The sequence below is a fragment of the Suricata suricatta genome, chromosome 11, assembly GCF_006229205.1.
Source record: "Suricata suricatta isolate VVHF042 chromosome 11, meerkat_22Aug2017_6uvM2_HiC, whole genome shotgun sequence".
Taxonomy (NCBI): domain Eukaryota; kingdom Metazoa; phylum Chordata; class Mammalia; order Carnivora; family Herpestidae; genus Suricata; species Suricata suricatta.
Window position 1 is genome coordinate 85,443,744 of NC_043710.1, and position 25,728 is coordinate 85,469,471.

Consider the following 25,728-nt stretch of genomic DNA (forward strand, 5'->3'; position numbering starts at 1 on the left):
CCCTCCCCCGCAGGGCCCCTCCCGGCGCCCCACCCCCGGCTGCGCCCTCCCCGGGTGCAGGCGGCCGGCGAACCGCGGGGCTGAGCCCAGGCCGGCTCCGGCTGTCTGCGCGCCGCGCTCCAAGGCAGCGGGGTGAATGGACGGCATCCAGCCCGGCCGGCAACTTGAAAATAAAAATAAAACAGAGAGAAAAGAAATAAATAATAAGGAGCGCGCCAGAAAGCCAAAGAAAATACAATCGCCAGGCCCGAGCGGGCTGCGAGCCTGCAGCCGGCCCTCGGCCGCGGGCCTCTGGCACTGGAGGCGGCGGGGCCTTTGTGCTCCCCCGGCCACCCCCTGCGCGTTTCTGTCCTAATTGAAGAAACACAATCCCCGGGCTGCGCTGCGACGCGACGCGCGGCCGCCGGAGGCCAGAAGGGGCCGCTGGCTGCCGGCTCCGCCGCGAGAACGCCCCCGCCCCGCAACAGGGACCGGCTTGTTCTTTGTGCCGGCAAATATTTATTTTGGTTCAAGTGGACGCCTTTCCACAAAGACCACCTGGTTGTAATCAATAACACCTATTTTCAGATAATCTGCCGCTCTCTAGGCAGAGCCCACGGCACTCACCCAAACAGAGACCTTTTCAAAGGACATTTTAAATGGACTGGATTCAGTGGGCTGGCGGAGGGACCCGGGCTGGGGGTGAAGGGAGGTGGGGAGGGGAGCCGCGGACCTGGGTGGTCAGGCGGAGCTGAGCACAGGCGCTGCCAAGGTGGCCCTCTCCACTGGGACCTTGATGGGGGCGGGGAGAGCTTCCAGGAATGTTTCTCAAAACAAATTAAAACCTTTCTTAGGTGGGCCAAGTGTTGCTGTAGAGGTAGACTTCTAGAAACTCTGACAGCAGCTTCCTCTTCCGTCCCGCGAGCATCTACTTGTCAAATCGGGATTTGGGCAGGAAGCAAAGCCAAGGGCACCTCAGGCTGGCCTGCCTCGAAGGAGCACCTTGTTTGTGAAGTGAGCATCAAACCAAGAGCACCTCATAGGACCATGCAGGCATGTGCGCTGATCTCGCTGCGGCTGGCTGGCATGTTCAACGTGCGCGATGCAGCCTGGACAGAAGTGGATAAAAGCCTGCCCTCGTGGACTTTACATTTCAGTGAGGAGAGACTGACCGGAAACCGGTGATTGGGTGAAATAACTCAGAGTAAGGTGTATTACAGGCAAGAAGAGGTATGTGAAGGGGCTTTGAAAACTGTAAAGTGCTTTGTGTTTCAGCTCAGAAGTGGGACCATCTCTCTGGGCTGCTTTGTCTCCTTGTGGCAGGTGTCAAGGAGATGAGTTCACACGGTGGAAAACCCCCAAAGACTCAGAAGGTGCTGCTGGCCTCATGACACTTCAGGTAGAAACACAGGCCTGGGTTCGAGTCCACCTACTAACGTAATTTCAGAGCCTTAGAATCCTCCATCAGATGAGGCTCAGTAACACACACCTCACTGGGTCGCTGTAAGGATTAGATGAAAATGGATAGCCTACTTCACTCAGTGTTATTTCCTTCCTCCCCCAAATGCCTTGTTTTAGTCTAGGTCCAGCAGTGATGTAGTATCCCATTATGAAATGATAGTTTTAGGCTTCTCATAACATAATTTCAGATGCTAGGTGAAGCATGGATGCCAAATAAGTCCTGGAAGCTGAAGCTAGAGCTCTCTTTCACGGGAGGTGCTGGGCTGGGTCGTTCTGCACTCAGTGTCATCCTGACTCTGGTGGTAGGACTGGCCCAGTTAGCCGGTGTGGGTGCCTGCCAAGCCCACAGCCCCACTCAGGGAAGCGCCAGGGCGGCTCTGTAACAGGGACTCTCCTGGCCACCCTGTTGGTCCCTGACACAAGGACAGCTAAGCATGAGCACCAAGTAAACCTCGAGGTGCTCAGAGTGAAGTGACTGTACTTAGCAAATAAATAACTTGGCAGGCCTTCTCTCAAACATTTCAGTGGGAATATGGAGAGATCAGGGCATGAAGTAGTAGATGGACACAAGAGAAGATGTGAAGAAGGTTTCTTAGTCATGGGAAGATAGAAGCATATTCTCTTGAGTTCCTTAGGCTCTAGTAGCTTTCTTGTTCCAGAGTTCCATGAGGCTATCTGTCCATTTTTGCCAGATGTCTGTCTTCTTCATCTCCATGGGTGTTTTAGAGTAAATTCTCAGTACTTGAGGAAACCAAAGTGAGTTCCTGTCCCTTACAACTCAGAGGCCCCCCTTTTATTACATCTGTCTAAATAATGTAAGGATATTCTCTAACCATAAGCAGCCAGGGTGGGGAGAGGCATGTAATGGGCACAATGGTATTAAAACCTCTGCAGACAAACCCGTTCAAAAGAGTTGTCCTTTATCAGTTAGTAAGGGCCTTCATGCTGTCAGAGGATTTGCTGCAAAATCTCGAGAAATAACTTTTCCTATCCTAACACTGTTTTCTCTGTCCTTGGAGATGGCTGGAAATAGGGGACAGGACTGATTTACTTAGTCCTTTGTGCTGGTTGGGCCTGGCTGGTGCTGAATTTATGTCACTGCTCTTCAAAAATGTGACTTTCTCCTTCTGATGAGATGTCCTCAGCATCGATTATTAGCTTGGAGCTTGCTGAGAGATTAAACTTGGGCTCAGACAACCCGGTGGGGGTCGATGGCCCAGGAAAGATTATGATAAGGCAGGGGTGAGGGACAGGAAGAAGGGTGGTGTGCTGGAATTTAGGATAATTGAATTTGCTGTGCAGCCAGCAGTTATGACCTGGGTCATCCGCTGGATCTTGGGTCGTAAATCCACTAAGACCAGGAAATTCCAGGGTTAGGCCAATCTTTCCATTTTTTCTCAGAGACTAAGATGGTTAAGGATTTAGAGAGGAATGGTTTTCACCTTCTTAAGATGCTGTGACTCTGAGCAACCCAGTATTTTTGCATTAAGATGGTTAAACGTGCATCTTGGAAACCAAGTATCAGTCCCTCTGTCTTTTGGTCAAGTTTCTCCCAGGAAAACCAGCAGTGCCTCCTATTTATGGACGGTTGTCTATCTGCTCTGATTACCCAAAGTGCTGGAGGTGGAAATAGGCTCTCTTCAAGGGGCTACTGCTTTTGAATTATAAGACCTTGTTTTGACTCCGATTTTCTCTCCATTGTCTTTTGGGCATTTGCTAAGGCAAAGCTGTGGGGCCATTTGTAATTAACTCATAGCAAACTGATGAACTGATCTCCTGAAATCTAGATACCTCTTGCAAAGCAAGACTTGACCTAAGGCCCATTGTATGAAAGTAATTTTTATAGTATTTCCAGAGTTTTCTGGAAATCCTACAAATACACAAGATATTCCTCTTGGAATGAACCAAATTGCCCTCAGGTGAGGGACTTGTATCTTCTGGGCAAATGCAGGTTTCCTAAGCATAAAGGGCAGCTTAGGGGATGACTGTGTCTTTGGCCACCTAACTTATTGTGGAGATGGAAATCCTCATTTTCCTCTGCTACTCTCTCTTTACTTCCATTTGACTGAAATCTATGAAGGTTGACTTTGAACACAAGTGCCAAGTCTAGGATTTGGTTGCTGGATTGAAGCCACTTGGAAAACTGGATCTATCAGAGTTTTGTGCGTTGGATTTTAATAAGGTAATTACTGAAGTTCATTAAATAAATATTCAGCATGGAAAGAAGACTGAGAATCATCTTTGGGCAGGTTAAAGGTACAATCCAATTAAACTTTGTTTTTCAGAATCAGTGGTAAGTTCGTATTTTTATCCTAAGGACTACATCCCTTTCTCCTTTGGGAGAAAGAGCTTGACTTCTCCACCTAACAGTCTGGTGGATATCTTATGCATATTGGTTTCCAAGTAGTCAATTATTCTATTGTGATTTTTTGAACACAAAACATTGAGTTATTAGTAAAAAAAAAAAAACAACTAGGTAAGTGGAGATTCCTAAAAACGGCAAAGACAGAGCAAAGGAAGGGAAAGTTGTCAGGAAAACCTGAGGTATCCAGAACGTATTGCTGAGGTATATGAGGTACTTGATTAAACATTTCTGAAAGCCAGAGCCTAGAAGCAATGTAAGAATCACTGGGGAAGGAAATACTGCATATTCTGGGGAAGCCAATCAATACCAAACACTGGTAAAATTTTGTAAACATTGCCAGCAAATTATAATAGCGCTCTGATCTTATACTTTAACTGTATCTCTCACATGTTTATCTTCTCTGTGTGTCTCTGGAGTTAACCATAAAGGCGTGGTACAGACACTTCACCCTGCCTCTCAGACCTGCTGGGCAGCCAGGCTCTGGACATGTTCTGCCCAGCAGCTGCAGTTTGACAAACAACAGGCATTGATCAGACCCTTCCATTAAGCCAGGCACTGGCCAGGTGCTAGGAATTAAAAAGGAAACATTGGACACAGTTCCTGCCCTTCATGTCCTTATAGTCTAATGCAGGACACAGGCCTTCAAATACAAATAGATCTGGGTCTTCCCACTGCTCAATAATCAAAAGTAGTTAAAAGTTGATGCCCCAGCCTCTTTCAAGAAACATTTGTGGCATATCTGAGAGTATAGTTTTTCCATGCTGGCCAGACAAATCCTTCCCCGTCTGCCTCCAATATCTCCCCTAATACCTAGCTCAAGATTAGCTGTTTTATTTAGGAGCGTCTAGGTGGCTCCATTGGTTAAGTGTCTGACTTCGGCTCAGGTCATGATCTCATGGTTTGTGGGTTCAAGCCCTGCATTAAGCTTTGTGCTGACAGCTCAGAGCCTGGAGCTTGCTTCAGATTCTGTGTGTCCCTGTCTCTCTACCCCTACCCTGCTTGTGCTCTGTCTCTCAAAAGTGAGTAAGTGTAAAAAAATGTTTTTAAAAGATTTGTTTCATTTTATACCCATTCCCAACTAGCTCCTAGCTTATATCTCCCTGGTTAACTCCCATTCTCTTCATTCCTTTCTCTTACTGTACTCTAGATTCTGCATCTCAAAAGGTGTAGGTGTGTGTGTGTGTGTGTGTGTGTGTGTGTGTGTGTGTGTGTGTGTAAGGAAGTGCAGAGACAAGTAGAAACCACCTATGGCCCAAACATACACACATTCAGTGAGATTTGTGCTGTTTTAAATGTATATTTATAGATCTTCCCTGTATTTGCTTCTCTTCCTTTCACCATTCCCTTCTTTCCCGTTCATTTCCTTTCTCTCCTGAAGCATTTATTCTTGAAGACATACAGGGAACAGAGAGAGGTTAAGTATCAGAGTGCAGTGTTATCAGGGCCTGTACTCGGTGAGAAGGGCATCCATGTGGAATGTCCTGTGGTGCAATGCTAGTGTCCAGGTGGAGTGAAGACAGTAAGTGAGGGAGACAGGGATACAGCCTGTCATGAGTCAGAGCTTGAGCAGGTTGAGGAGGGTGTCCCTGCAGGGGGTGGCCTGCCTGGGGGTATCAGAGCTTGGACAGGATGAGGAGGACATCATATGGAAGCATGGCCTTGTATGGGGTAAAGAGGGAGCCCAGGTAGTGAGGCGGCCAGGGTGGGAACTGAGAGCCAGAGCAGGGAAAGTAACGTCACACAGGGGTGGGGTGCAGCAAAGATAGGAGACTGGCTACATGCAGAAGGATTGATAAGTAAGTGCATATATTAGGCTAAATGGAAGCCATGTCTCTCGCTGTCAGATAAGAGAATTACAGTACAGAAGGGGAAAAACTAGGGTGAAACCTGCAGTGTTAGATTGGAAACAGATGCATCTGAGTAAACTTCAGATTTTCAATATAGATGGAGAGATAAATAAATAATGGACATCAATGTCTGATTCCATCTGATGGTTAATTTTATGTGTCAGCTTAACTGGGCTAAGTGTTGCCCAGATCGCTGGCAACACATTATTTCTGGGTGTGTCTGGGAAAGTGTTTCTGGGAGAATTGGCATTTGAAACAGGAGAGGAAGTAAAGATCTTTCTCACCAATGTGGGTGGGTGTCATCCAATCTGTTAAGGGTCAATCTGTTTGGTAGATCAAAAAGGGGGAGGAAGGGTAAATTCTCTTTCTCTGCTTGAGATAAGACATCCAGCTTCTTCTGCCCTCACCTCAGACACTGGCACTCCTGGTTCTCAGGTTTTTGGAGTCAGACAGGGATTTACACCATTGCCCCGACCCTTCACCTCATTCCCTGACCTTTGGATTTTCTTGGATTGAATTACATCACTGGCTTTCCATGTTCCTCAGCTTGCAGATAGCACATTGTAGGACACTTGGGCCTGACAATTGCATGAACTAACTCATATAATAAGTCCCGTCTTATATATCTCTCTATGAATCCTATTCTATTTCTAGAATCCTATGATTCTATTTCTCTGGAGAATCCTGACTAACACAGCATATGTATGTATATAGATATCTGTGTGTGTGTGTGTGTGTGTGTGTGTGTGTGTGTGATGTATGTATATATATATACTTATGCTACTGAGTTCTGTCCCCTTAAATGTCCCTGGGAGCAGTGACCCTATAATAGCCGTGAGCACACCTACCACCCAGATATTGGGCTCTAAGTATCATTTTCCATTAAAAAGAACCAGTGATCCTTGGAGAAACAACTGATTTGGGGACTGGGCCAGGGAGCCCAAAATATGTTGTTGGAAAAATAAGGAAGTGCTCAAAGATTAGTGGGAACATATCAAAGAACACAGAAACCAACTTTAATGGCCTCCCACTGGAGAAAGGTCATCATCAGATTAAACAATGATAAGAACATATAGCCAGTGGATAGAATAAGAAACCATGAGTCTCTAGAGACATAAATAAATGCATACATTGAAATTTGAAGATGAATGAGATATTTACACAATTTCAAAATACCTACCCACAAAACACAGTACTTGTTAATTACACATGGGAAAAGAGTAACTGTATGGTGGACAAGCCTCGAAGACAAAACCTTAATCAAATCATCAAAATGAACTTGATCAATAATGGGATAAGTTGAAAGTATGTGCCAGCCATAAGGTACATGGAGAAGGCAGCATCCCTCTGTGATACTGCTGTTGGAGATGCCAAGCCTAAATCTGATAATGAAGAAATAGTAGGCAGCTCCAAATGGAAGGCCATTCTGCAAAATAACTGGTCTGTAATATTCAATGTTTCAAAGTCCTAAAAGTCAAGGAAAGGCTCAGGAGTGTTGCAGACTAAAGATATGGGATATTAGGGCCCCTGGATGGCTCAGTAGGGTCCCAGTGTTGTGAGATCAAGCCCTGCATTGGGCTCCTTGCTCAGTGGGGAGTCTGCTTAAGATTCTCTCCCTGTGCCCCTTTCCCCTGTTTGCACTATCCCCCACTCTTAAAAAGTTTTTTAAAGTTAAAGATACGGGACAAGTAAGTGCAACTGGGATTATGAACAAAATTGTTTTCCTACAAAAGGCAATAGTAGGACAATTAGCAAAGAGTGAATGGTGCCTAAGATATGGACAGAAATCTGTCTCTATTAATTCTCCTCTTGATTACCCCCCTGCAGTTTCCAATGACTAACCTTTCTGAAGGTATGAAATGTGCTTCAAGTTCTTACAGTGACCGTTCCTAAATAAAGGTGTTACTAACTTAAAAAAAAAAAGAGAAATCTATGTTAATTTTCTGATTTTCACAATCGCACTGAATTACATAGGAGAACATTGTTGTTTGTAGGAAATATACACTAAAGTGTGTGGGTGCCATGCAGCATCACCCTGGCAACTTACTCTCAAGTGGTTCAAAAAATGTTCTTTGTAAACTCTTTAAACTTTTCTCTTAACTTTGTAACTGTTTCAAGCTCTTACAATTCTTTAAATTAAAATAGTACATTCATATACAAATGGATGGGAGAGTGTGATTTGACTCTATTTTCTGGGTATTGGAGAGTAACAGACAGCTACTTACCAAGAGCTTGCATTTCTGTAGTTCTTTTCAACATGCAGAACATCTTTACTTCAGTGTCTTACTTGACTCCATGGTATGGTTATGACTATAATCTTACTTTACAGGTGGGAAAATCAAGCTCAATACACTTTGTTATAATTAGGATAGTGGAAATGCCGGCTTCTAACCCAGGTCTTTCTGACTCTGCCCCTGTTTTTTAATCTTTCATTTTTTATTTGAGAGAGACAGAGAGAGAGAGAGAGAGAGAGAGAGAGAGAGAGAGAGAGAGAGAGAAAATCCCAAGCAGGATCCACAGAACCCAACTGAAGACTCCATCATGACCTGAGCCAAAATCAAGAGCCAGATGCTCAACGACTGAGCCACCCTGGCGCCCCTCCCTGCTCTGTATGAATTCTCTTGGCATATATGAGGACTGACCACTACTGTGTGTTGCTGTCAGTGCAGCAAACGAAACACAGTCTCTTCTCTCATGGAACTTACGGGCTCCTTTGGGTCTGCAAACAATCTGGAGCCAAGCTTACAAGGCATAAAATCCTAACTTCAAGCTTCTATTTCTTAGCCGATTTAAAAACCTACCCCAGCATTTCTGACAAAGGGCATTTTTAGCATTCTTTCATAACAATCTCATTTTATTTGCAGCTTCCTGAAGCTTGGCAGCATGCTCTACAGACTTCAGGTTTACACAGAGCCAGAGAAGGGCAGAAGCCCAAATGGGGTACAATGAGGTCTGGGGATGGGGAGGACACAATGGCTCTCTGGAAAATCCAATTTAATTCCACTTTTTATTCATTTGGAAAATGCCTTCTTGACCATGAAACAAAATCTACCCAGCACTCAACTCTCTGAACAAAGTGCTCACTGGTTACTGAGGATTTAATAGAAGTTCTTAGAAAAAACAAGCAAATACTAGCAGATAACAGTGATTTTATATATACTTCCTGTACAGTATTTAATAAAGGGTTTTCCACATGTGTCATCTAGTACCTCACAGGAACTCTTGAGGGAGACACTACTCAGCTCCCCAGTTCAGAGGTGCAGATGTACTGCCCAGCAGGTGGAAGGGTCAGAATTTGAACCCAGGACCTCTGGCATTACATCCTTGCTCATTTATCTACCTAAATTGTCTCTCTCCTTTCTCTAAGAAAATACATGAGGTAACTAACTCAGTTAAAATCTAGAAGGGTAGTTTAGCAATTGTAGGTAAGTAAGTGGTCTCACTGGAAACTTGTTCTGTTTCCCCTTAGAGCTTTTAAGCGAAGTGTAAATTGACTATGTGCTTAGGAATTTACCAGCTCAGACAGACTGAAACAATTAGACAGGAGGCCAAGTAAGAGTGAGAGAGGGAGACAGACCCCAGGCACGTGAGCCGACATTCCTTTCAAAAGCTTCCCTCCATATTGGTTTTTCAATTGGCTGAAGCCCTAGAGGTTTGACTGGCTAAACCACTTCCTCTCAGAAGTGTCCGTCAACCCCCAGGGGAGCCTGGGATTTGTAGTCCTGAAGTCAGCTGACCTTTCATAATTCTTCAACTGGACTCCCTGGCTGAAGGAGTCCAGTGTCAATTTTGGTAGCTTTCTATATGATGAAGTATCCAGTGTGCTTTTTGCAAAACACAAAGCTCATCCTGGATAAGAGTTGAAGCCTCTGTTTACTCACCAGAACCCAGTCCCCTGGTCCCTCTTATTCTAGTTCTTTATTACCTCCCTTCTCTCCTCCATTGATACTAAGCACCATTTCAGTGCCTCCTCCTGAGGGTGTGCTGGACACAAGCCCGGCACCACGGCTGATGGTAGATGAACTTCCAGGAGGCAGATCCCCAGCCCAAGGGTTGCTTCCCCAAATGGCACCTTTTCAATAGTTTTTCAGGTAATATATTTACATGATGGTTGTTGATTTGATGGGTATTTGAGGAAATGGAGTGTGATACCAAATCCACAGACCACCTAAAGAAAACACTGCATTTTATTTTATTTTTCTTTGCTTTCTATCCCCTCTCCAACCATTGCCTTGGTTTGGCAGCACCTTGGCTTAGGATAGACATATCTTCCTTTCCACCCTGGTGTTCTGGAACCTCCTCATCTCTTTTGGTTTAACCTAGTCATACCCTATCTGAGGGCACACATTTTAACATTACCTGTGGACTAAATAAACACATTCAGTCATATGCAGATATTACTGGTTAAATTTTAAAAATGGTCATTTTAGGTGTTATTAAATCTCTAGTGGTCATTGACCACTAAAAATATAGCAAAACAACAGATACTGAATATATATCTTCCTTTGTGTGGGAGCCAACAATACTTTTTGACACTAGAAAAAATGACCTCCTATTCAGAAGAGCTGTTGACTAGCATGGTAAGCCTTGGGAAAGAGTAATTTCCATTAGAACCACTCACGGGCTTACCGTGCTTCTGTATGCCTGGCTTATACTGTTTGTTAGACTGAATGAACTTTATGGCATAGTTACATACAGTTAAGTGGGGAAAATACTGAATGAGCAGCCAGGATGGCAAAGAGGCTAATTGTCCTCTGCCACTGGTCAGCTGGATGTTCTTGAGTAAGCTAGTAAACCCTAAATCTGGGCATTACAGGGGACTGAATGCCAGCCTTCATGCCACACAAATGCTTGAAAGGAGAAAATGATGTTCTGGTCCTGTCAGTGAGGCACTGACTTCCTATATGTGGGAGCATTATGGGGAGCAAATTCAAGAAGCAGGGTTTAGCCAAAGTTCTGAGACTTTGTACCAGTGATGGACCTAGACCAGTGTTTGAATAGGGCATATAAAGAAAACCTCTTAAAAGGTAAACTCCTAATAGTCTGAGCATCCCATTTTCCCAGAGCAACAAGAAGTCCGTGCCTCACTTTTTTCTGATTACTTTGCAAAACTGATAGAAAATTGCTTGGGTGGGGTGGAGATTTGCAAAAGAATCCAGTTAGACTATTCATTTTTTAATGTTTATTATTTATTTTTTAGAGAGAGAGAGACAGAGCACAAGCAGTGGAGGGGCAGAGAGCAAGGGAGACACAGAATCCAAAGCAGGCTCCGGGCTCCAGGCTGTCAGCACAGAGACCGACTCAGGGCTTGAACTCATGAACCATGAGATCATGACCTGAGCCGAAGTCAGATGCTGAACCGACTGAGCCACCCAGGCCCCCCATGCTAGACTCTTCTTAAACACACTTGGCCTTTATCATGTCTCTTTCTATGCTTGGACCACTAACACCAAGTTTTTATTTTCTCCTTTCTTAGAAGTCACTAGAAAACCCATACATACATACTCATTCCTCTAAAGACTACCTTTCTTGTTGAGTGTTGACAGCAAGAGATATGCAATACAAAGAAAATAGGAGGAAAACAGTAGAATTTCAGTTTTAACTTATTTTTATATTGCTCTTGAAAATTTTCCTGTTTTGTGTTTGTTTTAAAATATAAATAATAATAATAATGTAACAGTTGGTGTATACAATTTATAAATCAATGTTCATATATTGAGACTATTTGCTTAACACATTTTTGTACTGATAGAGTGCAATTTAAAAAATTGGGGAAAAAATGGAGACCAACGTTCTGGGACATATTTCATTTCATCTAGGTAGATATGTTGTCTAGAAGGTACTCAGTGTTACTCAGGGAAGATTACATGGATACTGATAGTTTTATTTCCTGTACCGTCAAGGATTTTCCAGGCCTCGTTTGTTTTCATTCTAAAATAGAAGAAATGAAAAGTAGCTACCTAATAGTGAAGCAATTTGAAGCAAGTTTAGTCCTTGAAAAGAAAAAAGACCCCAACAAAATGCTTAGGTCGTAAGATCCTGGCACGGGACCAGAAGAAGCTGCATCATCTTATTCTCTTGGAATATCAAGAGGATGGCCACTTGGGTTTGAGGTGCTGAGTGGATGCAACAGACTAAAGTTAGCTTTGTTCTGGTTCTTGGACATAGATCATCCATGGCCATGGCTTTCATCTTATAAATCCCTTTTAGGCTGGAGAAAGAGTTAAATAACATTTAAAAAAAATTCTGCAAATGTCATCAATAATGTGAAGGTTAATTTAGCTATCAACTGGACTGGGCCACTGGGTGCTCAGGTTAAACACTTGCATGTGCAAGTGTTTCTGGCTGAGATTAGCCTTTCAATCTGTGGACTCAGTGAAGTAGATGGCTTTCCCCAGTGCTGAAGGACTTCATCCAGTCCATTGAGGGTCTGAGTAGAGCAAAAGCACAGGAAGGAGGAATTCACTCCTTCATGTCCTGCCTGCCTGCCTGAGGCAGGACATTTTCCCTGCCCGTGGACTGGAATTTATACTATCGCCTTCCCTGATTCTTAGGCCTCCAGACTCAGACTAGAGTACATCGCTGGCTTCCCTATATCTCCAGCTTGCAGACAGTAGCACAACGGACCCCGTGGCCTCCATAATTTCGTGAGCCAGGTCCTCATGGTAAATCTGCATAAATATCATATATCTTATCAATTCTATTTCTCTGAAGAACCCTGACTAATATACACAACAATAAAAATCACATCGATTTTGTGTTTTCTGCTGTACACATGAAGAAGTCTTTCGGGTGCAAGAGGTCCTTAGAAAACTTCCCCTGGGAAAACCCTTTGGCCTAATGGGGGGTAAATAAGAAAACAGTGTCCTTGGTTCTGAGAGATGAAGGCACAATTTATTTAGTCAAATTATTTTACAACATAGTCTTCATTGACAGTTGTCAGCTTAACATTTAATATAGTTTTTAAAAAGTCAATGATTACCTGCAAAATTATATATATTTTAATATCTAAAAAATATATTGCATATATAAGGCAGGAAAATCCCTTGTATCCACAAGGGAAGGTTGCTTGCTCTTTTCAAAGTTGTGATTATTGCATTATGGCTATTTACACACATTGCCAAAGCATTAAAGATTTAAATGGATTGCTTTTACCTGGTTGTGCGCACGTGTTAAAGAACGGCACAGCTCTTCTCTTCCTAGTAAAGTCAGTGACTTAAACGTCCTGTTTGCTTTTTAGCAATAGTCACATTATGCTTTTTTAAAACCAGCTATAAAAACGTACAAACAGCCCAAATGTACAGATTGACAAAAGATGTACAAATTATATTTAAAAAAATAACAACGACTGATTTGATAGTAAAATTGTATTTGTGACCGAGGTCAACTCGTTTATTTATTCTTTTTACTTTTTTAATTACTTATTTTTAATTCTGTGAGATATAGGAAAATAACTCTGCATAATTTATACAGTAAGTTGCCTCTGATTGGTTGACCCTGGACTGGTGGTCTGACAAACGCACAGCGCTTGCGAATCTGTTTGTGTTTAGAAATCCCTAAGACTTTTCAGTTCTGGGACCCACTGTCATTACTTTAAAAAGTTATTTAATTCTCTGTCTTTCAGGAATGTCTGTATTTGTGTTAACACTTCTTAGATCATATCTTGAGTATTCCTAGAGAAGATGGTCTGCTTAGTGCATTCCGACCACTGGGAGAAATCTTGCAATGCCCATGGCTTTTTAAATACAACACACATGTTCTTTCTTTTAAGTTCCAGTTGGGTGAAAACTTCACTGGCCTTTACAACCAATGTTCCAGTTGCCATCCACTGAATTAGATCCTATTAAAATAAGATTATAAGCTTCCTGCCTTTATTTTCACTTAGTCTCAAACCAGAGAATAACTGGTTAAGTCCATGATTCCTTATCATACTGACCTACAAGGTCCATGATGAGACCCGTGTGTTGATAAGAAACTGCTTTGGTCATAAAAATATAATGTACAGTTTCTTTCCTAGAACCATGATACAACCATTCCAGTAATCTAAATATTCAACTCAGAAGATGATAGGAGACTGAGAATCCAAACTGGAGTACTGGCCCAGAAAATCATCCATCTCTTTGTTCAAGGTAGAGGAAGCAAAAGTTACCAACATTAAAAAAAAAAAAAAAAGGATTGTTTTTAAAGAGCAAAGGTTCTATCCAACAAGAAAGAACATCCAGTTCTGTTTTCTCTTCAAGGCCTCATATGTCCTTTGGAGTCCAAAGTATTCCAGGAAGTGTGAGGAATGGGGGCTTCAGGTAGAAGGCCACTGATGATTAAGCTTCTAGTAGTAGCTGCCTAAGTGTGAGGGCACGTGGGTGTTAGGATGGCGGGGGACATTGGGGTTGGGGTAAATGCCACCCGTGGGGGAGGTCCAGTATTGGGACGCTGCTCCAAAGAAGCTGGAGGAAGTGACAGGCATGGAGGACGGGTGGGGAGGGACAAAGTTCACCTTCTGTTGATGGGTGTGGTAGGAAGGCATGTAGGAGATGTCAGAAGGGTACTTGTACATGGACGACTCGGTCGGATGCGGCTGCAGAGCCTGGGCAATGCCGTGGAAGTCAAATTTGTAGGCATACCTTTTGCCATGGACTTTGGTCATAATGTTTTTATCATAGTAGTATCTGAGGGCCCGGCTCAGCTTGTCATAATTCATGTTGGGTTTGCTTTTCCGCTCCCCCCAGCGCCTGGCCACCTCATCGGGGTCCGTCATTTTGAACTCCCCATTGGTCCCCTCCCAGGTGATACAGCTGGCGTTGGCACTGTCGGAGAGTAGCTCGAGGAGGAATTGCCACAGCTGGATCTGCCCGCTTCCTGCAGGCAGTGAGGCAGACGGGAGAAAACAGAGTGTCTCAGCCAGGGAAGGTCAGAATCTCAAGTCCCTAAACGCAAGGATCCTCTTGCCCTTCATAAGAAACCTTCTATTTCCTTTTGCGTTCAGAATCTACTGATTCTGGTAGCTCCTTCTTTTCACTGTTGACTTGCTTTTCGGTTTGCCACTGAGGCTGCCATCATAAGCAAGGTTATACCTTAAAATAGTGTGCCCCAAGGTCTGGTAAAACGTGCTGTGGGTACTGGGGTGCTGGCTTACCTAGAACTAGCTGTATGATTTGGGGCAAGCCACTACCAACCCTTTTGGCAAGATTTTGGAATCTCTTCTTCTAGTCTCTGTCTACTGGATGAAGTCCCCCTAAATATTCCCTGCCAGTAGAAAGGGAGTCGGGAACAGGAGACCCTTGTCAGAGTCATAGGGAGAAGGTGAGGCCCAGGAATCAGGCTGACGGGACCTCAGCAGGGCCCTAGTGTTTGGCTCTCAGCTCTAAGCCCTACAGAGAAGAACTCAGGCAGAGAGAAAAATAAGGTGAGAGGGAGCTGGGTGGCTCCTCTCCATCCCCCCAAACAGGAAAGGGCAGGCACTAAAGAATGGGCCTGTAGACATTGGCCACGGGAGTTCCCCAGGATGGGGAGATGTGGGCTTTATTATTGCAAAGTTGCCTGTTAGCTCACACACTTGATGATCTTGGTTTGGAACTCACTTGAGAGCTATTCTTAATAACAAACTCTTAAAATACGTTGCCAAATTCATTTTATCTACAACTTTTTAGGGACACACCTGTTTCATAAAGCCGGATAGCTGCAACACTCTCTGAAGTCAAGAATAAAAGGCCTTTGGAACATCTATTCACTTATGACTTCCATCAGGACCATAACTGAGAACTCACTGGAATTGCTCACCTTTCTCCCCCACCCTGCCATCTTTCCCTACAAAAATTTCTACCTTGCCATTTATTACTAATCTAAACCTCCATGCACATATGCAGTGCTAATATATTTGTTTTTCAGAAGTAGCCTCAGCTAACGGACTTAACTACTACCTAATAAGAATCCTCAACCTCTCTCTTGTACTCTAGAGAGGGAGATATTGACCATTTCATGGGAAGGAGCACATGTTGCTTCCTACTCAGGTGAATGTTGGACAGAGGTCTCTGTGTGACTGCACAGAGCTATGGAAGATTCTGGAAAGAAAAACCTTGCAGGCCAAAGTAAACTCACCAGGGTTGGCTAGGCGACTGCTGGTCGGGCCCAGGATCTGATATGGATCTAAAGAAGCAAAAAAGGAAATTAGCTTCACTGTTATTAAAATTATAAAAACAGAAGCATTAATAATAAGAATACTCCAGGGTTTATGCTTTTATTTCAGTATCATAGAAAAAAATGATTCTAGAAAACTTTACTGCTTTTATGTGCAGTCCTCAAAGATCTGGAGCATAGTTATAGTTTTCACCCACATAATTACAGAAACATAGGATACCAGCAGTCTCTTTTTTTCATGTTTGGTGTTGAACACTTGTAGATCAGGCTGTCATTACCAGAAACAGAGTCATGAAACCATATGGAAAGAAGCTGGCTAATACTCAGTCCTAATGAATAAGGTGAAGGATGGCTTATTAAATGGGTTGAAAGGAAGGTCTAATGATTCCTAGTCTTTTAACAGCTCTGTACACATCTCTGTTTTTGAGATGTAGCATAAAAAACACACTCCTGGAAATCAGGCAGCCTGGATCCTAGCCTGAGTTATGTTGCAAACTAATTGATTCATTGGACAGTCTCTGGGTATTGATTTTCTCACGTGCAAAATCAACAGGTTGCACTACTTGATTCCTTAGTTCCCTTCTAAGACCAGATTTGACAAGACTGGCCAGAATTAGTATTTGAGCTATAAAATGACTATTTTTTCATATCTCAGTTTATATAAAACTTATGTGATTATTTAATTATAAAAAGAACCTTTGTGATATTGGTTATGTGAGGGTGGTTTTTTTCTTTCAGGAAAGAAAATCATGGTAACAGAGCTGGCTCATAACTTGGCCAGGTTGTCAAATGTTTGGTACAACTTTACTACTTTTGCAAATTGTAATTGCAATTTTATTTTTATTTTTTTATTTTTTATTTTTGCAATTTTAAAAAATCAACACGATCTTTGGGTTTCTGGTTACAACCATGAATTAACTTGAAAAGTCCTCAAAGCTACCTAGTCTACCCTCTTGCATCCCCATATATGTGGCATACATACACAGTATGACAACCGAAATACTTTTGGCAGGTGATGTCTTATTTTGTTGTTGGGAATTCTTTAAATCTGCTACGGCAAATCCTGTTTGGTTTGTATGTCATAGTCAGCAGGTTCTTTCTTAACCTTCTTGATGAAACGTAGGTTAATTCTCTATTGCTCCATCTCCGGTCGAGATGGAAAACAATGCTTATCTGTCTTGAAGCAAGTGACTTGTCCAGAACTTAACCTCAGCTGTGTCACACAAAGAAGACACAGGGGTTTGGGAGTGGACACAACAACTGTCTTCAGGTATAAGAAAAGTTTTCCTACAGAATGGGTGGAAGGCTTTCTGGAGAGCAAACTTGAAAGATTGACAGCAGTTGAAAGGAGGGCAACTTTGGCTCAAATAGTGGAAAGGAACCTAGTGAAATAGTGAACTCTTTGTTGCTATAAATATTTAAGTAGAGGTGAGGTAATCAAAAGACAGATGTAATAGAAGAATGTTATAGACCTAGTTTCGTTTCAATACCAAAAGTCTCTAGGTCTATGGTTTTAGAAGTTCCCCTGTCTATTTGTTAAGCAGACCCATTACAGGATGGGGGTCATTTCAGGAGAAAGATTTTGTGAAACCTAAAAGGTTTGCACAGCTTGGGAGTCTGAGGCTAACAGCTCTAGTTGTCTCATAAACCAGCTGTGTGCCTTTGGCAAATTACTTGACTTCTCTGGGCCTCAGTTTCTTTATTTTACAAAATGAGGTGTTGGATCTTTTAATCTTTACATTTGTTCTACCTCTGATATTCAATGAGTGTTTACCTGTTCTAGGGTCTGCTACTTGTGATTCACAGAGGTATTACAGGGAGTCAAATATAGACCCTCTTGGAAAGAGAAAAAGGAAGACAAACGCTGACTATTGTCTCAGACCTCCTCAGCTGACCACATGAATCAATGGCTGGATAAGGAGCCAAAAAGAGATTACCAATCACAGACAGGTACCTGGTTGGGGCCTTTGCTCAGTATTCTTACTCATTGCTTGTGCTCCTGCAAGTGGAGGACCTGTGGCAGGGAAAGAGATGTGGTGAGTGAGGCCACTCTCCATGAGGAAAGACAAGAAACTCTTGTTAAATCCAAGGAACACAAGTGTGCTTTGTCATTCATTTATTCATTCACTCACTCTCTACTCACTCATTCATTTTAGTTTATAAATATTTATCTAGAATCTACTGGTGCTGGCAGTATTCTTGGGGCTAGAGATTCGGCAATGAGCCAGCCATTCAGATAGAACTTACATTTTAATGGGGAGACAATGAAAAACAACAATAAACATAGAATACATCATGTCTAATGGTGTGGCCACTGTGAACTGCGTTTTTAAATAGGGAATTTAGAGGTCCTTAATGGGACAGTGACGTGTGTGCAAGTGTCACCTGTGCATCGTGCTTCTGTGTTTCGTGAGCTCCCCTCGTGGAACTTCTCACATACAACCTTTCCACTGCTGCCATAGTTTCTCCATCTTAGATCTGAGCTGTTTGTTGTACAGTTTATGGCTTACTCTGACTCTTGCCTCACTACTCCCCTTCTTCCCACTGGTCCATCAAATGATATTTAGCCACTCAATCTTCCAAAATCATTTCACTCCACCATCCAAACACCTTGGTGAGTCTTCATTGACTAAAGAATGAAGGTCTACCTTCATATTACCCTTCATGCCCCTTCCTTACCTTTCCAGACCACTCTCCCTTTGTGCATCTTAAACTCCAGGAACCTGGAGTCCTCATTGACTGTCAGACATGTCAAACTTGCCATCTTTCCCTGGCCCCCACCTCTCTGAGGAGGGTCTGTCTTTCCCATCTCTGCAGGTCCACATCCTGCCCCTTTTTTGAGAGCCAACTCAAATGGTTCCAGGCCACAGTCCTTCCTTGATCCTGCCCAGATGGAAAGAGCTGTGTGTGTAACCCCTCTCCCCAGCCTGACAAACTGACCTGTGTCTGGTTCATCTTTGTGAACCCGAGAGTGTCAGGTCTTGGGCCCAGAGTAAACAGTGAATACATAGTATTGAAATGGATCCTGGTTATTACTTGGGCATCAGCTGGTCATCCTAACCCCTTCCTGAAAGAAGTCTCTTCACCATTGATTCATATATTTGACCATTTGCTTCCTACAGATAGCAAGGTGGACACATTCCAGTTAGGAGTTTATAGTCATTCTTTATCCCTCCTCCCTTAATGGAAGATTTTTTTTGGGTCAGACTTGAACACAAATAGATGTATCAGAGCCCTTCCATCTCCTCTTAAGACTAGCCTCCACATTAGCCCTTCAAGAAACCAAGACAGGGAGTTTGGTATGATTAAATTCCAACACTCAGAAGAGGAAAGTCACGAAGGGTCATTATCATAACATAAATGACTGAATTCAAATCTGCTGACCTTCCATTCATACAGAACCCAGTCCTGAGGAGCTTCCCACTTCAAAAATTCTAAAACCAAATGCAATGCAACAAAACAGAAAAGTCTGAATGAAAATCCCATACCATCCTTCAAGGATCAGGTATCACCAATAGGCTTTAAACTGGCAGTTAATTTGGATGTCCGCCCCCAAAGCAAGACAACAAATGTTCACCTGTGTCCTGCTCTGTCTCAAGGCCCTGTTCTTCACCCTTCTGTTTATTGAAAAAATGTTTTCCTCCAGATAATAGTGTGACATTTACTTACTTTTGTTGAGGCCAGAAGTCATGTTATTGCTCCATCCTCCTCTCCTGACTGAGTCATAAGAAGGGTCTGATGAAAAACAACAAGAAGAGGTACATCAGCATCTCCTGCTTTTCAGAGAGGTTGTATGAGGATTCTCTTTTGGTTATCCAGAGAAAATTTTATTTAATCAGCAATGATTTCATCAGCCTAAGCTCCAGAAATGTCTTCTTCTCCCGGGGTATAGGTGGGAAAGAACATGAACACTGACTAAAGCTGAAGGAAGAGGAAAGATCCTGAACCTGAAGTCAGAGGATTGATTCAAGTTCTGTCCCTGCTGCCATTTGTTGTGGGACCTTGAATGAATCATTAGACTTCCCCGAGCTTCAATATTCTCTAACATGGACATGAAAACTGACATGGTTTATCTGCCTTACGGTGTTGCAGCAATGTTGCCAACTGCATGTCTGTGTTCCCCTCCCCCACCCGCCCTCCTATGCACATGTGGATATCTCATCCTCTATGTGATGTGATGGCACTATAAGGTACAGTCATTGGGGGGTAATTAGCTTATGAGGGTGGAACTCTAATGAATAGGGTCAGTGCCCGTATAAGAAAGGCCATAGAGCTAGCTTGCCTTCTTCTGGCCATGTAAGGGTGTAAAAAGTCAACAGTCTTCTCTAATCCAGAAGAAAGCTCACACCAGAACCCCACCATGCTGGCACCCTAATCTCGGACTTCAGACTCAAGACACATGGTGAATAAAGATCTATCATTTATAAGGGGCTCAGTCTATGGTACTTTGTTATAGTGGCCCGAACCAAGGCATGTTATAATCAAATGAGATAATGTATGTGTGGTGTCTTATAAAGTTTTGTACACATATAAATTAATACAAGTTTAGAAAGAAAAGAAAATGTCTATAGTTGTATAGCATAGTCCTTTAAGCAGCTCTGCAGAGATGGGCAATGTCCAGATTAAAGATTCCATGGGAAAGATATCTTAGGCCCATGATGTTCTTAAAGGCCAACTCCAGCCCCTTACATCAGCACACCGATGTTGGAGGTAATAGCTTAGGGGCGTGAGCACATTGCAGGCTCTCCATGATTTTCCAGTGGTAGTGGAGAGGGCTGGGCTTGATGACCACAGAGAAGGGGAGAGGCCAGGGATGTGGCTGAAAATGGAACAGGAAGAAGAAATGTGGGCATGGAAAGATGCTTCCTGCCTCGAAAAGCCTAAAGTCTTGCTCCCAGGTTGCCTTGGAGAACATTCCATTGAACCCGAACCTTTTGTGGTCCCAACCACTTTCCTGAAAGAGTCCACACACCTCCATAACTGTGTTCAGACATTGCATAACTAACTAGCTGGAAACTTCTCTTCCTTTCTCATGGGGGGAGCCCCGTTGCAATATTGAGTAGGAACAGCAGAAGAGCTTAAGAATTCAGAATTATGACTTTCAAAGTCTTTCCACAAACAACAAAGAAACCATAAAAGCCATCCAAACAAACGGAACACAAACCTCATCAAACAACAGCCTGGCAGGGTGAGACACAACTGTCCTCCTCTACCCCTTCGGAGCCTCTCAAACAAATCAGAATAAGAACTGAGGAGATGGATGGGCTCAGCCCATTGCTTGTTCTCATCAGTTCTGGCTAAGAAGAACCAAAAGACAGGGACAGTTTTCTTGTGGAAAATTCCACGTGCGGATACACATTCCGCCTGGCTCTGGAAAAGCCAGTGCAGTTTTTAAATCCCCGTCTATAGCAGCCAGCATGAAAAGCAAAACAGAAAGTGAGGGAGATGGGGATGGGGAGGAAGGAAGAGAAGAGGACGAAAGAGAGACAAAGCTCAACCCACTGAAGTCCTCTCTTTTTATTTTTATTTGGCTACCCCCTGCAATTCTTTTTGCCAATAGATTCTTCCTCTTGCTTAAAAACAAAACAAAACAAAACAAAACAAAAACAAATCCCAACTTGTTTACAAGCCTGGAATGAGGTGAGGGCACTCATGAGCATTTTCTGGGGGCAGCTTGAAGGTGTCCCCAGAGGGTATGCAGTGCTGGGAGAAGCAGAAGGAAAGGTGAGATTCTTCAAGATTGCTCTTTGGGGGCAGGGGGTGGAGAGCGAATGCTGGTTTGGTCTCCAGTAATTTACAGCTGATCCTGGAACAACTTATACAAACCATCCACTTATACATGGATCGTTTACAGTATAGTACTATCCATGTATTTTCTCTTTCTTGTGGTATCCTTGATATTTGCTTTTCTATAGCTTACTTTATTCTATGAATATAGCATATAACAGACATAACGTACAAAATATGTGTTAAATGAGTGTTTTATTTGACCTGTAAGGCTTCTGGTCAACAGTAGACTATTTGCAGTTAAGCTTTAGAACAGTCAGAAGTTAGACACTGGTTTTGGACAGTGGAGAGCCCTCACATTGTTCAAAGGGACAATTTTTAACTGGGAGTCTGTTCTTCATTGTATTGCATGCTTGGCCATAGCCTGGAGGTGAAGTAATATGGAACAAGTTCCCCATCCTTGCATTGAAATATGAGAAGATGAGTAAGATTGTGGTGAAGTACAGGCCATGTGTCAAAGCAGTGGTGGCGATATTAGGGTCCACTGGAGCTTAAGGAGGGAGAGGTAAGTGTAACTGGGACCATCGGACTTGAGTAGGGCCTCTTTGGGGAGGTGAGAGGGAGCAATGGGGGCAGGCACAAAGCAGAAGCATCTGAGGAGATGAAAAGACAGTGTCTGGGGTCAGTCATGAGTGAGAGCACATGACTGAGGTAGAGAGAAGATAGGGGAGAGAACGCTGGAAATGAGAGCTGAGGTCATGTTCGAGGCTGTGGTGATGGCAGCTAGCCAAGTGCAGTGGCCTTGGGCTGCAGGTAGTGGAAACCAAGAGAGATCGTAGGTGTGCAGCACTACCATGAAAAAGGGTGTGGTGGAAAACAGAGTTTGTGGGGATGTGTAGGATGGATCGAAGCACCTGGGGAAGGAGGCAATTCTCATAGGAACAGAACAGAAAGTGGGATAGAAAGTGACAAGTTCATGCAAAAAAAAAAAAAAAAAAAAAAAAAGAATCAGTCAGTTCCAGGAACTGGTGTGTGTCATCCACAGTTCTGACTCGACTTACGATTTACTGCACTGATAAGATCTCTGTCTCAGAGTTGACTTACCGTTTTTTAAGTCAATCATTATTCTACTGAAGGCTTCCATCCTATCTGACAGCTATGTTATATCCACTCTGAAGACTGAACTCTGGCCATGGCTAGAATTACCATCGACAGATCAACTTTTCCCCCTGCTCCTTTATGGCAGGCTCCAGGAACAGAGCAAGCACACAAAGGTTACAAAACACATGGATGACTTCCCTCTAACCAATGGAGGGTGGGCGATGGCTGGATTCTTTTCTAATTCCAAGTGCCCAATCCTGGTTTGAAGTTGATGCTTTATCAGAAAAGTGTTTTGTATGCTCATCTTTCCTGCAATGCCTCAGGGGCTGTGGAGGGCTGCTGTGGGATGCAATTCTCCCACTGCTCCACCTCAGGGGGAAAGCCTGGCTGTGAAGACTTTCAAAGTCCTAACCAACTCCAGAAAGGAGGTGACAGAAACAGAGAGGCCACCAGCAATCAGCCTGTGCAATTAACAGAGCAATAAATAGCAAGGGGCATCAGCCATCCGCTGGTGTCTTTAGCCAGTGGTCTCAATGGTCCCAGAGCAGAGTGTGAAATCAAGGCAACACAGACCATGAGGCCCCTCTCTTTTGCTTTTTCATTCCCATGTACCTGCACGGAAAATCCTGCCACTGGCACCTGAGTCCACAAAGGACACCCTGGGCCTATTTACTGAGGAGTTTCACAAATGTACTTTTAGGCACTAGGATTCATGGGAACAGCTGCTACATGTAACATTTAAATGAAAACCAGTGTTTTTGAAGTAAGTCCTATTGTAAAGACAAAGCCCGATGCTGGAGAAGACCAAGGCCGAGAACTAAAGTCTGGTACTCTGAGAGCCAAAGAACCACAGCAGCTTGCAGATTAAATGAGATATCCAGGTAACTGCTTAGCACAGTGAGAGTATGGAGTCAGCCTTGGTACATGTTGGCAAGTAATAAATATTATTATTGACATCATTGTCATACGTCTAAAAAATATTTAGCAGCCCCAGAGACAGTTCGTTAGCTCTACTGAATATACATTAACTTCTCTTCTCCCCTTCCTCTGCTCTACTTATTTTTTCCACTTATCACCTAATTTAATCACTCACTCATATTTGTGGCTTATGGTCTGCATCTCCTACCTGAATGTCAGGCCCACAAGGGTGGCAATCTTGGAACCAAGTACCTAGACCAGCACCCCACACAGAACAAGTGCACAATAATTCTTTGAATGAATGAATGAACAAGGCCAATATTTTGTCGTTGCTAGGTATATACACTTCCTCTTATTGTTTGCTATTTCACTAGCTGAAGAGAATTCAAGGCCCCTACTCTGACTTGTCTTAGGGGTTCGAGTCTGGGTGATGAAGTGTATAGGCATATAATCTCTGTGTGCCCTTGGGGCATAATGGAAAACAGTGCACATACTGCGAGGCATAGGCTAAAACCTTGTCCCCACAGAGAAGTCAAGAAGTGGACACCATACATCTATATGCCTGCATTTTATTTTATATATTTTTAAACAATGTCGTTGAAATGAGGGTTTGGGTTTTTTTTCTCCTAAAAGTCACACAAGGAAAAACCTAGCAGTGTGGTCAGCTTTGGTCCCAGACACACAAACAGAAATATGTCTATAACCAACATGGAAAAGCGTGGACCAGGGAGTTAACCCAACGACTCACATTTCTACACAAACACCAAGCCTTCCTGGGCCCAAAGCCTGTCTGTGTTAGAGCCCCTAACCCCTGCTGCTGGGAAGCTCATGGAGATTTCTCTTCCTGAGGTATTCCAGGTCCACACAGCAGCCTGAGTGTGCAAACAAGCCCTGTACCCCACAGCCCCCAAATATGGTGTGTGCTGTCTGCATTCAGAAAACTGTCTTCTTTTTTTTTTCTTAAAGTATTTTCTTTTAAGTTTACTTATTTATTTTGAGAGAGAGAGAACCAGTGGGGAAGGGGCAGGGAGAGAAGGGAACAGAGGATCCAAAGTGGGCTCTGTGTTGACAGCAGAGAGCCTGACGAGGGCCTGGAACTCATGTACCATGAGATCATGCCCTGAGCCGAAGTCAGACTCTTAGTTGACTGAGCCGCCCAGGTGCCCCTGAGAGCTGTCTTCTAAAAAGACATTCTAAGGTAACAGCAGAGGGTCCAGTGTTCAAAAATGTGAACATAGGAACCAGCAGACTGGTGGACAATCTACAAGGGAGTAGATGGCCTCCGACTCTGGCAAACTCATTCTCTGGCTTTACAGAATTCTAAGATGACAAATCTCATTGTGATTCCTTTTCAGAGAAGTCACCCAAAGTGTTCCAGCTGGAATCCATGGTTTCGGGCAGTCCTGAGATCAATTTTTGCCAAAGCAAAGAGGGACCAGAGGGTTGTTCTGGAGAATCTGGGCATTACTGGGCATTGTCGATAATTCAGCCTCATGTATATAATGGCCTGAACAGTATCTCCATTCTGTGATACTCGGTGTGGTTGAATCGGACACTAAATGGCATCTCAGAATTCAAGAGAGCCTCCCAGAGTAGAGAAATATGAGCATGGAGATTTTTGGTTTTTTTTCTGAAAAGTCCCTGTTGGAAGGGGAAAGCTTTTTCTGGATGTGACCTTCTCATAGACATCCCAGTGTTAACTCCATTTCTGTGTGAAGCTTTTAAATGGGTCCTAGAAACCTGGCCAACTGACTCAGGAAAGCGTTTCTTTCTGTTCTGACGCCCACGGTTGGCTGTCTGAAGGCCTACTGTACTAAGGAGCATGCAGCTCTCCACTTTGTCATGACCTCACCTGGAGCCCCAAGATGCAGTGACACCAGCACATAAGAGCCTCTCTCTTTATGCCCCATGACCCAAGGCTACACTCTCAATTACTTGATGGAAAGAGATGAATTTTCCCTGAAACTTCTCATCGAATTTCTGGTTGCTGCTGAAATTTGGCAGCATTTAACCCTGTTTATCTGTGGAAAGCCCGGCTTCTGAATGTGGGCCTTTCAGCGGAAGAATGGACAAGGCTGCTCATGCTCAGAGCAGAGGCTTCTCTCAGTCAGATCCAGACTTTTCTCTTGAAAGACTGAGGATACCAAAGGAGATCCAGAGCCCTGAACTTCCCAAGAACAAGCCCAGCCCACTCAG

At 43.5% G+C, this 25,728-nt stretch overlaps 1 protein-coding gene across 3 annotated transcripts in view; it reads right to left on the reverse strand.

Annotated features, from left to right (window-relative positions):
• Window positions 1-12,520: 12,520 nt before the first annotated feature.
• The window catches only part of FLI1 (Fli-1 proto-oncogene, ETS transcription factor), a 119,279-nt gene continuing 106,071 nt past the window's right edge, over window positions 12,521-25,728 (reverse strand). For all 3 annotated transcript variants that reach the window (XM_029956219.1, XM_029956218.1, XM_029956220.1), the window contains 4 exons: window positions 19,456-19,521; window positions 17,741-17,800; window positions 15,748-15,795; window positions 12,521-14,508 (listed from right to left, as the gene is read on the reverse strand). In XM_029956219.1, coding sequence (XP_029812079.1) covers window positions 13,979-14,508; window positions 15,748-15,795; window positions 17,741-17,800; window positions 19,456-19,521 — 704 coding nt within the window. In that variant the 3' untranslated portion in view covers window positions 12,521-13,978. The remainder of the gene's footprint in view (window positions 14,509-15,747; window positions 15,796-17,740; window positions 17,801-19,455; window positions 19,522-25,728) is intronic.